Source organism: Triticum dicoccoides, chromosome 7A, assembly GCF_002162155.2.
Source record: "Triticum dicoccoides isolate Atlit2015 ecotype Zavitan chromosome 7A, WEW_v2.0, whole genome shotgun sequence".
Taxonomy (NCBI): domain Eukaryota; kingdom Viridiplantae; phylum Streptophyta; class Magnoliopsida; order Poales; family Poaceae; genus Triticum; species Triticum dicoccoides.
Genome location: NC_041392.1, coordinates 134,854,186 through 134,869,450, shown reverse-complemented (window position 1 = coordinate 134,869,450; position 15,265 = coordinate 134,854,186). Strand labels below are relative to the sequence as shown.

Below are 15,265 nucleotides of genomic sequence, written 5' to 3'. Positions count from 1 at the left end.
TTGAGTCTTTACTCAACTTCACACCTTGCAACACAGACAAGAACTCCTTCTTTGACTGTTCCATTTTGAATTACTTCAAAATCTTGTGAAGGTATGTACTCATTGAAAAATATATCAAGCGTCTTGATCTATCTCTATAGATTTTGATGCTCAATATGTAAGTACCTTTAGTGAGGTCTTTCTTTGAAAAAACTCCTTTATGCTTTCCGAAAAATTCTACATCATTTCCGATCAATAATATGTCACTCACATATACTTATCAGAAAGGCTATAGTGCTCCCACTCACTTTCTTGTAAATATAGGCTTCACTGCAAGTTTGTATAAAACCATATGCTTTGATCACTTTATCAAAGCATATATTCCAAGTCTGAGATTCTTGCACCAGTCCACAGATGGATCGCTGGAGCTTGCACACTTTGTTAACACCTTTAGGATTGACAAAACCTTCTTGTTGCATCATATACAACTCTTCTTTAAGAAATCCATTAAGGAATGCAATTTTGACATCCATTTGCCAGATTTCATAAAATGTGGCAATTGCTAACATGATTCAGACAGACTTAAGCATCGCTAAGAGTGAGAAAATATCATCGTAGTCAACATCTTGAACTTGTCGAAAACCTTTTGCGACAATTCGAGCTTTGTAGATAGTAACACTACTATCAGCGTCCGTCTTCCTCTTGAAAATCCATTTATTCTTAATGGCTCACCGATCATCGGGAAAGTCAATCAAAGTCCATACTTTGTTCTAATACATGGATCCCATCTCAGATTTCATGGCTTCAAGCCATTTCATGGAATCTGGGCTCATCATCGCTTCCTCATAGTTCGTAGGTTCATCATGGTCAAGTAACATGACCTCCAGAATAGGATTACCGTACCACTCTGGTGCGGAACGTATTCTGGTTGACCTATGAGGTTCGGTAGTAACTTGATCTGAAATTTCATAATCATCATCATTAACTTCCTCACTAATTGGTGTAGGAATCACTAGAACTAATTTCTGTGATGAACTACTTTCCAATTCGAAAGAAGGTACAATTACCTCATCAAGTTTTACATTCCTCCCACTCACTTCTTTTGAGAGAAACTTCTTCTCTAGAAAGGATCCATTCTTAGCAATGAATATCTTGCCTTCGGATATGTGATAGAAGGTGTACCCAACAGTTTCCTTTGGGTATCCTATGAAGACGCATTTCTCCGATTTGGGTTCGAGCTTATCATGTTGAAACTTTTTCACATAAGCATCATAGCCCCAAACTTTAAGAAATGACAGCTTAGGTTTCTTGCTAAGCCACAGTTCTTATGGTATCGTCTCAACGGATTAAGATGGTGCCCTATTTAGCGTAAATGCAGTTGTCTCTAATGCATAACCCCAAAACGATAGTGATAAATTGGTAAGAGACATCATAGATCGCACCATACCTAATAAAGTACGGTTATGACGTTCGGACACACCATTACGCTGTGGTGTTCCAGGTGGCGTGAGTTGCGAAACTATTTCTATTGTTTCAAATGAAGACCAAACTCGTAACTCAAATATTCTCCTCCACGATCAGATCGCAGAAACTTTATTTTCTTGTTACGATGATTTTCCACTTCACTCTGAAATTCTTTGAACTTTTCAAATGTTTCAGACTTATGTTTCATCAAGTAGATATACCCATATATGCTCAAATCATCTATGAAGGTCAGAAAATAACGATACCCACCGCGAGCCTCAACACTCATCGGATTGCATACATCAGTATGTATAATTTCCAATAAGTCAGTTGCTTGCTCCATTGTTTCGGAGAACGGAGTTTTAGTCATCTTTCCCATGAGGCATGGTTCGCAAGCATCAAATGATTCATAATCAAGTGATTCCAAAAGCCCATCAGCATGGAGTTTCTTCATGCGCTTTACACCAATATGACCTAAACGGCAGTGCCACATATAAGTTGCACTATCATTATTAACTTTGCATCTTTTGGCTTCAACATTATGAATATGTGTATCACTACGATCGAGATTCAATAAACCATTCACCTTGGGTGTATGACCTCAGAAGGTTTTATTCATGTAAACAGAATAACAATTATTCTTTGACTTAAATGAATAACAGTATTGCAACAAACATGATCCAATCATATTATGCTTAACGCAAACACCAAATAACATTTATTTTAGGTTCAACACTAATCCTGAAGGTAAAGGGAGTGTGTGATGGTGATCTTATCAACCTTGGAATCACTTCCAACTCACATCATCACCTCGCCCTTAACTAGTCTCTATTTATTTTGCAACTCCCGTTTCGAGTTACTACTCTTAGCAACTGAACCAGTATCAAATACTGAGGGGTTGCTATAAACACTAGTAAAGTGCACATCAATAACATGTATATCAAATATACTTTTGTTCACTTTGCCATCCTTCTTATCCGCCAAGTATCTAGGGCAGTTCCACTTCCAGTGACCATTTCCTTTGCAGTAGAAGCACTCAGTTCCAGGCTTGGGTCTAGCTTTGGGCTTCTTCATGGGAGCAGCAACTTGCTTGCTATTCTTCTTTGAAGTTCCTGTTTCTTTCCCTTTGCCATTTTCTTGAAACTAGTGGTCTTGTTAACCATCAACACTTGATGTCATTTCTTGATTTCTACCTTCGCAGCCTTTAGCATTGCGAAGAGCTCGGGAATCGTTTTCGTCATCCCTTGCATATTATAGTTCATCACGAAGTTCTAGTAACTTGGTGATAGTGACTAGAGAACTCTGTCAATCACTATCTTATCTGGAAGATTAACTCCCACTTGATTCAAGTGATTGTAGTACTCAGACATTGTGAGCATATGCTCACTGGTTGAGCTATTCTCCTCCATCTTGTAGGAAAAGTACTTGTCAGAGGTCTCATACCTCTCGACTCGAGCATGAGTCTGAAATACCAATTTCAACTCTTAGAACATCTTATATGCTCTGTGGCGTTCAAAAACATTTTTGAAGTCCCGGTTCTAAGCCGTAAAGCATGTGCACTAAACTATTAAGTAGTCATCATACCGAGCTTGTCAAACGTTCATAACGTCTACAGATGCTCCTGCAATAGGCCCGCCACCTAGCGGTGCATCAAGGACATAATTCTTCTATGCAGCAATGAGGATAATACTTAGATCACGGACCCAGTCCGCATCATTGCTACTATCATCTTTCAACTCATTTTTCTCTAGGAACATATCAAAATAAACGGGTAGCTACATCGTAAGCTATTGATCTACAACATAGATATGCAAATACTATCAGGACTAATTTCATGATAAATTAAAGTTCAATTAATCATATTACGTAAGAACTCACACTTAGATAGACATCCCTGTAGTCATCTAAGTGATCACGTGATCCAAATCAACTAAACCATGTTCGATCATCATCACGTGAGATGGAGTAGCTTTCAATGGTGAACATCACTATGTTGATCATATCTACTATATGATTCATGCTCGACCTTTCGGTCTTAGTGTTCCGAAGCCATATCTGCATATGCTAGGCTCGTCAAGTTTAACCCGAGTATTCTGCGTGTGCAAAACTGGCTTGCACCCGTTGTATGTGAATGTAGAGCTTATCACACCCGATCATCACGTGGTGTCTTGGCACGACGACCTGTAGCAATGGTGCATACTTAGGTAGAACACTTATACCTTTTGAAATTTAGTGAGAGATCATCTTATAATGCTACCGCCGTACTAAGCAAAATAAGATGCATAAAAGATAAACATCACATGCAATCAAAATATGTGACATGATATGGCCATCATCATCTTGTGCCTTTGATCTCCATCTCCAAAGTACCGTCATGATCTCCATCATCACCGGCATGACACCTTGATCTCCATGATCTTGATCTTTATCAACATGTCGTCACATGGTCGTTTTGCCAACTATTGCTTTTGCAACTATTGCTATCACATAACGATAAAGTAAAGCAATTATATGGCGCTTGCATCTTATGCAATAAAGAGACAACCATAAGGCTCCTGCCAGTTGTCGATAACTTTAACAAAACATGATCATCTCATACAACAATTTATATCTCATCACGTCTTGACCATATCACATCACAACATGCCCCGCAAAAACAAGTTAGACGTCCTCTACTTTGTTGTTGCAAGTTTTACGTGGCTGCTACGGGCTTCTAGCAAGAACCGTTCTTACCTACGCATCAAAACCACAACGACTTTTCGTCAAGTGTGTTGTTTTAACCTTCAACAAGGACCGGGCGTAGTCAAACTCGATTCAACTAAAGTTGGAGAAATAGACACCCGCCAGCCACCTGTGTGCAAAGCACGTCGGTAGAACCAGTCTCATGAACGTGGTCATGTAATGTCGGTTCGGGCCGCTTCATCCAACAATACCGCCGAATCAAAGTAAGACGTTGTTGGTAAGCAGTAGGATTATTATCGCCCACAACTCTTTGTGTTCTACTCATGCATATAACATCTACGCATAGACCTGGCTCAGATGCCACTGTTGGGGAACGCAGTAATTTCAAAAAAATTCCTACGCACACGCAAGATCCATCTAGGTGATGCATAGCAACAAGAGGGGAAGAGTGTTGTCCATGTACCCTCGTAGACCGTAAGCGGAAGCGTTATGACAACGCGGTTGATGTAGTCATACGTCTTCATGATCCGACCGATCCTAGCATCGAAGGTACGGCACCTCCGCGATCTGCACACGTTCAGCTTGGTGACCTCCCACGAACTCTAGATCCAGCTGAGTGTCGAAGGAGAGTTTTGTCAGCACGACAGCGTGATGACGGTGATGATGAAGCTACCGGAACTGGGCTTTGCCTAAGCACTGCAACGATATGACCGAGGTGGATTATGGTGGAGGGGGGCATCGCACACGGCTAAGACAATTGTCAACTTGTGTGTCTATGGGGTGCCACCCTCCCCCGTATATAAAGGAGTGGAGGAGGGGGAGGGGCCATCCCTCTATGGCGCGCCCAAGGGAGTCCTACTCCCACCGGGAGTAGGATCCCCCCCCCCTTCCCTAGTTGGATTAGGAGAGGAAGGAAGGGGGAGAGAGGGGGGAGGAAAGGAGGGAGGGTGCCCCCCACCAAATTCAGATTGGGCTTGGGGGGGGGGGGCTCCTAGGCTCCCTTCTCCTCTCTCCCACTTTGACCCAATAAGGCCCATATACTTCCCGGGAGGTTCCGGTAACCTCCCGGTACTCCGGTATATGCACGAACTCACCCGGAACCATTCCGATGTCCAAACATAGTCATCCGATATATCGATCTTTATGTCTCGACCATTTCGAGACTCCTCGTCATGTCCGTGACCATATCCGAGACTCCGAACAACCTTCGGTACTTCAAAACGCATAAACTCATAATACCGATCGTCTCCGAACATTAAGCGTGCAGACCCTACGGGTTCGAGAACTATGTAGACATGACCGAGACTCATCTCCGGTCAATAACCAATAGCGGAACCTGGATGCTCATATTGGTTCCTACATATTCTACGAAGATCTTTATCGGTCAAATCGCATAACAACATACGTTGTTCCCTTTGTCATCGGTATGTTACTTGCCCGAGATTCGATCGTCGGTACCATCATACCTAGTTCAATCTCGTTACAGGCAAGTCTCTTTACTCGTTCCGTAATGCAACATCTCGTAACTAACTCATTAGTCACATTGCTTGCAAGGCTTATAGTGATGTGCAGTACCAAGAGGGCCTAGAGATACCTCTCTGATACATGGAGTGACAAATCCTAATCTCGATCTATGTCAGCTCAACAAACACCATCGGAGACACTTGTAGAGCATCTTTATAGTCACCCAGTTACGTTGTGACGTTTGATAGCACACTAAGTGTTCCTCCGGTATTCGGGAGTTGCATAATCTCATAGTCATAGGAACATGTATAAGTTATGGAGAAAAGCAATAGCAACAAACTAAACAATCATAGTGCTAAGCTAACATATGGGTCAAGTCAATCACATCATTCTCTAATGATGTGATCCCGTTCATCAAATGACAACTCTTTGTCCATGGCTAGGAAACTTAACCATCTTTGATTAACGAGCTAGTCAAGTAGAGGCATACTAGTGACACTCAGTTTGTCTATATATTCACACATGTACTAAGTTTTCAGTTAATACAATTCTAGCATGAATAATAAACATTTATCATGATATAAGGAAATATAAATAACAACTTTATTATTGCCTCTTGGGCATATTTCTTCAACTTTATCAGACGACGTGCAAATACCTCGGATAATATAGCATGTTTAAGTAGATTGTTTTCACGAAAAAATAGACTCTTTAAACCCTAATAACCATCCTACAAAATTCACAACCTTTTGATTTTTTGACTGTGCCATCAGTTTTTTGCTTTGTAGAAATAAGCGACCTACACGGTTTTGCGTCAACATTGATGTTTCTACAATGCATACAAAAATCTTAAATCTTGGATGAATAGTTTTTTTTCTATGAAAATTTAAACTTAGTTCTAACTGGTTATACAGATAGTTGGTGTTGTTTGTAACAAACTAACAACCATGAAGCGTAGATAATTGAGAGAAGTCCATATTATAACCCCAAACTACCACCAAAGTCTAAAACACAACTCTGAACTACGAAGCCGTCCAATTTAACCCTCAACTTTCAAAATCGGACAAAAACCAAACTGGGTGTTTTTTGACTGTTTTTGACCGGTCAACATCCTAGTCAGCGCCAAGTCATGTCCTAATTCTAGCTAAATGCTGCAAGAATAATAGACTATAGAATGATAGTGTCCAATTTTTTTTGATAAGTTCTCAAAAATCCAGACAAGCATTATATTCAATCTGGGAAAGGTTCAACAAGTTTCGCCAAGTAGAAAAAATGAGAGAGAAAATACAAATTCAGAGCCATTTTGGGTTAAATTTTGGCAAAAAAAAACATCCAATAAAATTGAAAAAAAAACTCAAAACTTCACACAACCATTATATTAAATCTGGAAAAGTTTCAACAAGTTCTTCCAAGTAGGAAAAAAATGAAAGCAAAAGTTCAAATTCAAAACCATTTTGGGTCAAATTTTGGTCCAAAAAGGTTTAAAAAATTTCTCAAAAAACCAAACAACCCTTATATTCAATCTATTCAAGTTTCAAGAAGTTTTGCCCAGTGGATAATAAAATACAAGGACATTTCAAATTCAAGCGTATGAGTAGGAACGGACTGGGATATTGACAGGTCAAAACCAGTCAAAAAGAGTAAAAAGCTACCCATGGTTGTTTTTTGTCCGGTTTTGGAAGTTGAGGATTCTAAACTAGACGGTTTTGTATTTTATGGTTGTGTTTTACAAATTGGTAGTAGTTTGGGGTTGTAATATGAACTTCTCTCTACATAATTTGGGCAAAAACAACCTCAAAGATGGTGATCTTTCTTCAAATTTCTCTAGAAAAACGATGATATATATAGAGAAGACAAGTATGAGAAGAGAAGCGTGTTTGCGCTAGTCCCAAACTCCCAATAGATTTTTCTACTCCGGTGTGCTCCTTTTCTGGCCACTGCACCAGTTGTTACAGTACGCTGTCGGTACACTGTAAGTGCAAGTATAATAGAATAACATAGGCGGGTTGTAAGCCTTTAAATATTATATTTTAGATGACTTGGAGGAGAGAGAGGAGGAGAGAAAAAGAAAGCGGACTACTGATTAACAGCCGGCTGCAGCACACGTTTCTAGACATATTGTGAGAGAGTAATGTGAGCCATGTAGTAAAATAATAGTACATATTTATATCCAACTATTGTACTTACTGACTATAAAGTTGACTATAGATGCTGTAGTATGACCATATAGCTAGCAGCTGATTATTATTAACCATGACCATATAGCTAGCAGCTGATTATTATTAACCATGCTCTAAAGTGCCCTAATTAAAGTTAGATTAGTATCGATTCTTTAGATTTTATTTGGTGTCACACGTCCCAAAAACTCATCCGACGACTGCAGGGACGCATGGAGCCGTGTTTCCATGGTTATAGATCCTATGCCGCCGCCGTCAGATCACGCACCACGGCACTAGTAGGCCTAGCGACCAATGCTGCGACGGGACGTCGAGGCAGGCAGTGATACCGTAGCGGCGCCACCGAGAAAGACGCGGCAGCGCTCGGCCGGCTCGGTCGCGGGCCACTGGCTGCGCCACGCCGAGGCGGCGGCCCCGGCGTGCATCAGGCGTCCGATGAAAGGGCTCGACCGCAGGCCCAGGCGGTGGGGGTGTGCGGCCAATGCCGTGCTCCTTGCCTTCATCATCACCGTGCCGTCGTTGGTCGTCTTCTTCGGCGCGCGCACCAGCGCGCCGGCGGTGTGGATCAACGCCGCCAACGCCTTACGCCGAGGTAGCTACGCTAGCCCGGAGCACCACTCGCAATCGGACGCGTAGGGGCAACAATTTCAGGTGTCCTGTGAGAGGCTAAATCCTAAATGATTACTGACGATTTCATTTGTTGTGTCTTGCTCTTGCTCTGGCAGGATCAGCGCCAGCGCATGACAGGCTTCTCGGCGGCCTCCTGGCCGATGGCGTCGACGAGAGATCCTGCCACAGCAGGTACCAGTCCGCCATGTACCGCCGGAGAGCCGGCAGGCAGCCCTCCCGGTACCTCGTCTCCAAGCTGCGGCGGCACGAGGCCCTGCAAAGACTCTGCGGCCCGGGCACCGCCGCCTACAGCCACGCGCAGGAGCAGCTCAGGTCGGGTGAGACCCTCGCCGCCGGCACCGGGTCACCGGAGTGCAAGTACCTGGTCTCCATATCGTACCGCGGCCTCGGCAACCGGATCCTGGCCGCCGCGTCGGCGTTCCTCTACGCGGTGCTCACCGACCGCGTCCTCCTCGTCGACCCTAGCAACGAGATGGGCGAGCTGTTCTGCGAGCCCTTCCCCGGCACCACGTGGGTGCTGCCGCCGGACTTCCCGCTGACGAGCTACACCAACTTCAGCATCGAGACGGCCCAGAGCTACGCGAACATGGTGAAGAACAAGGTGATCAGCGCCGTCGACGTCGACGCCGCGTCGACAGCGCGGGAGCTACCGGCGTTCGCGTACATTCATCTCGACCACGACGCCACTGGGGAAGACAAGCAGTTCTACTGCGACGAGGACCAGCGGGTTCTCCGGGACATCCAGTGGCTGGTGATGAGGACGGACAGCTACATCGTGCCGGGGCTGTTCCTGGTCATGGCCTTCCAGGAGGAGCTCGACATGCTCTTCCCGGAGCCGGACACCGTATTCCACCACCTCGGCCGCTACCTGTTCCACCCGAGCAACCACGTGTGGGGCCTCGTCGCGCGCTACCACGACGCCTACCTCGCGGCGGCGCACCAGCGAGTGGGCATCCAGGTGCGCGTCTTCGGCAGTGCCCCGAACTCGCCGGAGCTCCTGGAGCAGATCACCACGTGCACGCAGAAGGAGGGTCTGCTTCCGGAGTTGCTCACCGCGGGAGTGCCCGCCACCACCACGCCGCCGCCAGCGCCTCCTCGGAGGAGGTCCAAGGCCGTCCTGGTGACCTCCCTGAAGGCCTGGTATTACGACAAGCTCAAGGGCATGTACTGGGAGCGCGCGACGGTGACCGGCGAGGCGGTGGGCGTGCACCAGCCGAGCCACGAGGAGTACCAGCACTTCGGCGCCAGGTCGCACGACACCAAGGCGTGGGCGGAGATATATCTGCTCAGCCTCACCGACGCGCTGGTCACCAGCGGCTTCTCGACGTTCGGGTACGTGGCGCAGGGCCTCGGCGGCCTCACGCCGTGGGTGATGTTCAAGCCGGACAACGGCTCCGTGGTGCCCAACCCGCCGTGCGGCCGGGACGTGTCCATGGAGCCGTGCTTCCACGCGCCGCCGTTCTACGACTGCAGGATCAAGCAGGGGGCCGACACCGGCAAGATTGTGCCGCAGGTGCGGCATTGCATAGACGTGAGCTGGGGTTTAAAGCTTGTTCCTCCCTCCTAATACATAACATGGTCTCACTTTGTATTCTTTTGCCCGCAACCATTCGATCGAGCGAAACCTGGTGGCGTGTAAGATAACTCTGTAACTTTATAAAGGGTTTCAAGATTTTCACTATTTATGTTTGCTTAAACCTCCTAGCTAGGTCTACTGGCAAATTGGGTAATAAGGCCTTCCACTATGTGCTTGGTGCCACATTAGTAAAAAGGCAGCCAGGTACACAGAGATTTGGCATCGACTCTGTTTTAGCACCGGCCACACAGCGTGCAAGATTAGGCATCGACTCCAGCTCGCCCCCATGTACACATAAACTAGTAATATAGTGGAAGAACGGCGGCGCGCTCGGAGCTGCTTCACATGACAAAGGACGGGCAGCACGCTTAGTTTATTCGCTCAACGAATTTGGCATCGGAGCACGAAGAAGCATCGGTGCTCAGAATTTTTTATTTGGCACCTGCTGGGCAATGTAGGGCACCGATGCCAAATGTTCAGAAAGCAAATTTGGCACCGCTTTTGGCCCACATAGTGGAAGGCCTAAGACGAAAGTTGACGTATATAGGAATCTGCAGTAATTGGAACGATGCTGCACGCAGCAAGCATGTATATATGGCACAACAAATTGTATGGTATGTACATGGAAAACTAACCAACTTGCTATTGTGAATGTACACAAATACTTTCTCCGTAGTGTCAAAAACATTTTTATATTATAAGACGATGAGAGTAAAATGGATTAGGTGCCTGGGCCTCCCAAGTGTTGTCGTACATGTTTCGGCCAGATGCGCTGGACCTTTCTCTAAGAATAGAAACGCAACATCCCACAAAAAATAAAAGAATAGAAAGGCAACAAGAATCGTCGAATCAAAGTCATGAACGAAACACAAGTAGGCGACCGAAACACTTGCGGAAACACTCAAGCCGTTGCAATGCGCCGTGATCCGAGCAGATGTTCTCATCAAAAAAATTGATGGAAATTCTTAACCCTCTGAATGCAAAGACAGTATACGCATTTATTCTGTATAAATACTTCTGTCCAGAGTAGTTGTATGTCTTTCAGCGTGTGCGTATGCTACATCCCCCGTTCTGTTACAGAACCTGTTCGATGAGTGGCTCTACTGTTCACTTTCTTCTTCCCCTCCTATCTGGTACTGTTTCATCCCGTTCTTTCTCCAGTTTTTTTTTGCTTCCGTGCAATTACTTTTCTTCTGTGGACTCATGGGAGAGGATTTGTAGCACGCAGGTCTCGAAACTCATCAGTTCGTAGTGTCTTGCTACTTCGCAAGTTCATGCCATCATTCTTGCCATGAACTCATTAGTTTGTATTGCCCTGCTGCTTCGCAAGTTCATGCCATCATTCTTCCCATGAACTTACTGCACTCTTTTTGCCATTGTTTATTTTCTTTTCCCTCAAATATCTATCCTTCTATTGAACAAGTGTATGCTTGCGTTCATTGGTCCTTAGTGGCAATATTGGAGTGATTCTCTCAGGAATTCCTGAATTATCCGGTTTAAACTTTGGTGAAAGAATGAGTGCAAAAAATATTGCTCGTCAGAATCTATAATGTTATCATGCCAGGTTTCATGTTTTACAGACAACATTTGTTCTTAAAAAAAACAGTAACCTCCATGTTTGGTTAAAGTTTGGTACTCTCATGTTTGGAGTTCATTTCCTGTTCAAGGCCTAAACAAAGAGACTCAATAACACGAATAGGATTTTCCAACTCAAGTTTATCAAATATTCTTGCACTAGTAGTTCAAATTTGGATGATATTCATTGAATGACTTAAATATATCAAACAAACCAAAAAATGCCAGTTTTTTACTTGGAACATGTAATGGTGTATAATGAGTGTAGGGAAAAAATAATCAAAACTATGATTCCCTTCAAAAATGTCAACCGATGAAGCAACTATTACTTTGACTTCAAGCGTGGTCCATTCCCTCTCAAAACTATAATTCTTCCTTGGAGATGCGCCGATTTCTAAGTAGTGTACGTCAAAACTTTTGCATAACCTTCTCAAAATTTCACCACAACATTTTGATGCCATATGGGGCACTACGGCAAGTTTCATTCTTTTTGCACACTATGTTTGCATTATTTAGAATTAAAAAACCAATGAACTCCATGTTTGGGGTCTACTCCCGGCAACCAGATGTTTGGAATTCCTTTACTTTTATTGCCTAATGGCTAAGGGTAGAGTAAAGTATACAAATAGAATTTGCCAACCCAAAATTTCCCTTTTTCATGCATTTATGGTTCAAATTTAAATTATATGCACTAAATGCCTAAATACACACAAATTTCTACAAAAGAAAATAGAAAGGGGAAACAAAATTTAAATAATAATGTCAAAAAAACATAGCATAAAATGCAAAAAAGATGTACATAAGAAATGAAACAAGAAAAGGGAGTAAAAAAATTGTGCTCGCCTAATGCCACATGGCAAGAACTCGGCAAAGCATGTTTTTGCCGAGTGCCACATGGCAGGAACTCGGCAAAGGATGTGTTTGATGAGTGTCACGTTGCAGGAACCTAGCACACGTGTGATTAAGTGCCCTTTTTTGTCAAGTTTTTTTGGGGGGCATGAAAGTCGACAAAGATCATATTTGACTAACACCCGATGAAATGCACTTGGCAAACAACCTGGCACTACTGGGCAAAGTTTCATATTTCAGTAGTGTTGTCTGAACCTTTGGATCAATGCTAAGTTGCTAACTAACTAGTGGTTGGGGCGTGCCATTGGCACGCCTCTTGAGCGTTCATGTGCGCACTTATCTAGCTTATGCACATTGGTGGGTCTAGATTGATCTTTGATGGCACACTTATACACCAAAAGTGATTTGACTATAGGTGAATATGCTTTGTGAATTTAACCTTCCGATGGGTTCCAGAATTCATTACAAACTTGCTATTATGAGGATCACATGTGCTCCTGTGTGGTAAATGTATGTGCGGCAAACCAAGACATGGAGCTCCCTTAATGTTCCTGGACAACGACGCCGTGGGAGAGACTCACCTCCTTCCTGGATCTCCCTGGCAAGGGGTAGAAAAGGAGAAAAGTTCATTATTTACCTAGAGAGTGTGTCTGCAAGCACGAAAGTCACTCCAATTTCCTAGGCAATTAGAGAAAATTTGTCAAACAGATTACAGTTCAAGATGAACAATCATTGTGTTCTTTTAAGATCCCAAGAAGAAAAGAATCATCCGCAAGTTCTTGCCGATATAATTAGAACTTGCCGATATAATTAGAACTCACAAAGCTTTAATATACTTAACGGATCGACATGGTAGGAAACTAACTTGACACTATATTTATCATCCCAGTCGGAGAATGAATTAGTGGGCCATGATTAAAACTGCAGATATTTGCATAGAAATTACGATATAATTAGTTGGAAGTTGGAACTGTCGAAAGCATAACCTAGAGTTCATGTATGCAGTCCATTAATTAATATGACAAGGCAGTATAAGCTAGGTCCAAATTCTGATTCCTAAGCTTAACAATGCCAAAGTACCTATCATTTTGCAGAATTATATGAATTGTATTAATGGCAAAAAAACGCAGTCCATGAATACAATAGAAGTAGTTGAATAAAAAATAAAGCACATAGCACCACCTAATATTCACAGGAGCTCTTCTTGTCTTGTCAAAAATGTTTCCACTTCAGCAAAAGGAGCACAGGGGCTAGGATCCTTGAGAAATAAACAGCACAAAAAAACTGTTATTCTAGTTGCATCACCAGAAGGATAAAGTAAATAAATCATTGGTTTAGTCAAAAAAGCTCATTGAATGCTCTTGGTCCTAATAGATACACTAATCTCGGTTGCACTCTTCTCCTGAGATAATAATATGCTTAACCAGAGTGTAGCAGCCTTGCAAGATAATATGCATAGAATGTAAAGGGAACAAACACCAAGGTGTATAGAAAGAAAGCTTATTACACATCAGAGAGGAAATTTTGTAGAACACCAATTAGGAGGAGTTACAGCTTCACAGAATGAGCCTACACCAAATTTACGACAGTAAAATTGCAGCCGGATACATTGTGCTGGACACCGGCGCTCTGTAGGTTACGACCAGTGCTGCTCTGTTTCACCTCTGCGGCCGGTCTTGCCGGACAACTACGTAGTCCTGCTCGCTGATCAATGCATCAATTATATTACTGTAATCCTGATTTTTACTTGGCTTATGCATTATTTGGCCAACTTTATTGCTTCTTTAACAGTACATGTTTTGACTGAATTTATCCAAATGCAAAAAATTCAACTATTCATCGTCATTTTGCAGAACAGCGCGCAAAGGCACTATAAAAATCTAGTAATTGTCAAAGGGGAAAAAGACAAGAAAGGAGGGATCAACTTGTGCTGAGACTTCACAAGTACGAGGGGTGGAGAGAAGGGAAAGAAAGAGGGCAAGCAGATAAGGATAGAAGAGAAGGGAGAGGAAGCAGATAGAGGAGGGGGAGAAGGCAAAAGATGGTGCCACGCACCAGACATAGGACGCTGGGTGTATGATCCCCTACGCTGACTTGCTGCCGATGGCGCCTCTCACCAGAAATGAGAGCTGGGCTGTCTCATCACCTGTGATTCCTGCAATTGTATTCTAACAAAGTAGAAAGGAAGAATCCCAAACATGAGAGGTCCTAAGATCTTGCAACATTGGCAAACTGCTCATAAATGTCTTACATAACTCGCAAATAACTTTGCATAGGATAAGATCTTGCATGGGAAGTACCTTCTCTCTTTTTAGTTTCATATGATTAAAAGCAGGTGCTGGAACAGACTTACTGTATAAATTCAGCCTCCATATCTTCACTATCTACAGTGCATACAGATTACAAATGTGTCTTCGTCATTCACACCAGTCAAAGAGATTTTACCAATGAAATGGCCACTTAGAGGAAGGTTACCTGATGATTCGTGTATGTGCCGTCAGTAATGTCATTGAATTTTTTCAGTTTACCAAGATGAATCTCTCTGTACTTCCTATAGTACCACAGTCATGCTAGTTGGACAGTAAAGAGACACACAAAAAGAGATAAAAGAAAGTTTAGGCCATACACAACAACAAGTAATGAAGCGACACAAAGAAACTCAACTTGTCCCGATGTGAGGTATTGGCCAATATATGAATCTGAAGGTAAAGTGTGTGAGCCAGAAGTTTGAACTCGTCAATCACATCCATCAGCCGATCCACCACGACCCCTCTATAGTCATCCCTCGGCCTCCTCGATGATTCAACCTGTAATGTCACAAGATGCAAAAAGATCACACAGGTGTACCTCATTTTGTCAAGGAGTCAAT

The 15,265-nt window shown here is 43.4% G+C and overlaps 1 protein-coding gene across 1 annotated transcript; it reads left to right on the top strand.

Moving 5' to 3' along the window:
• The first annotated feature begins 8,060 nt into the window (after positions 1-8,060).
• On the top strand, positions 8,061-10,047 carry LOC119331404 (fucosyltransferase 2-like). Its single transcript, XM_037604555.1, has 2 exons — positions 8,061-8,358; positions 8,492-10,047. Exons 1-2 carry the CDS (start codon positions 8,061-8,063, stop codon positions 9,961-9,963), a joined length of 1,770 nt encoding a protein of 589 aa, XP_037460452.1. The 3' UTR covers positions 9,964-10,047.
• Positions 10,048-15,265: the final 5,218 nt, after the last annotated feature.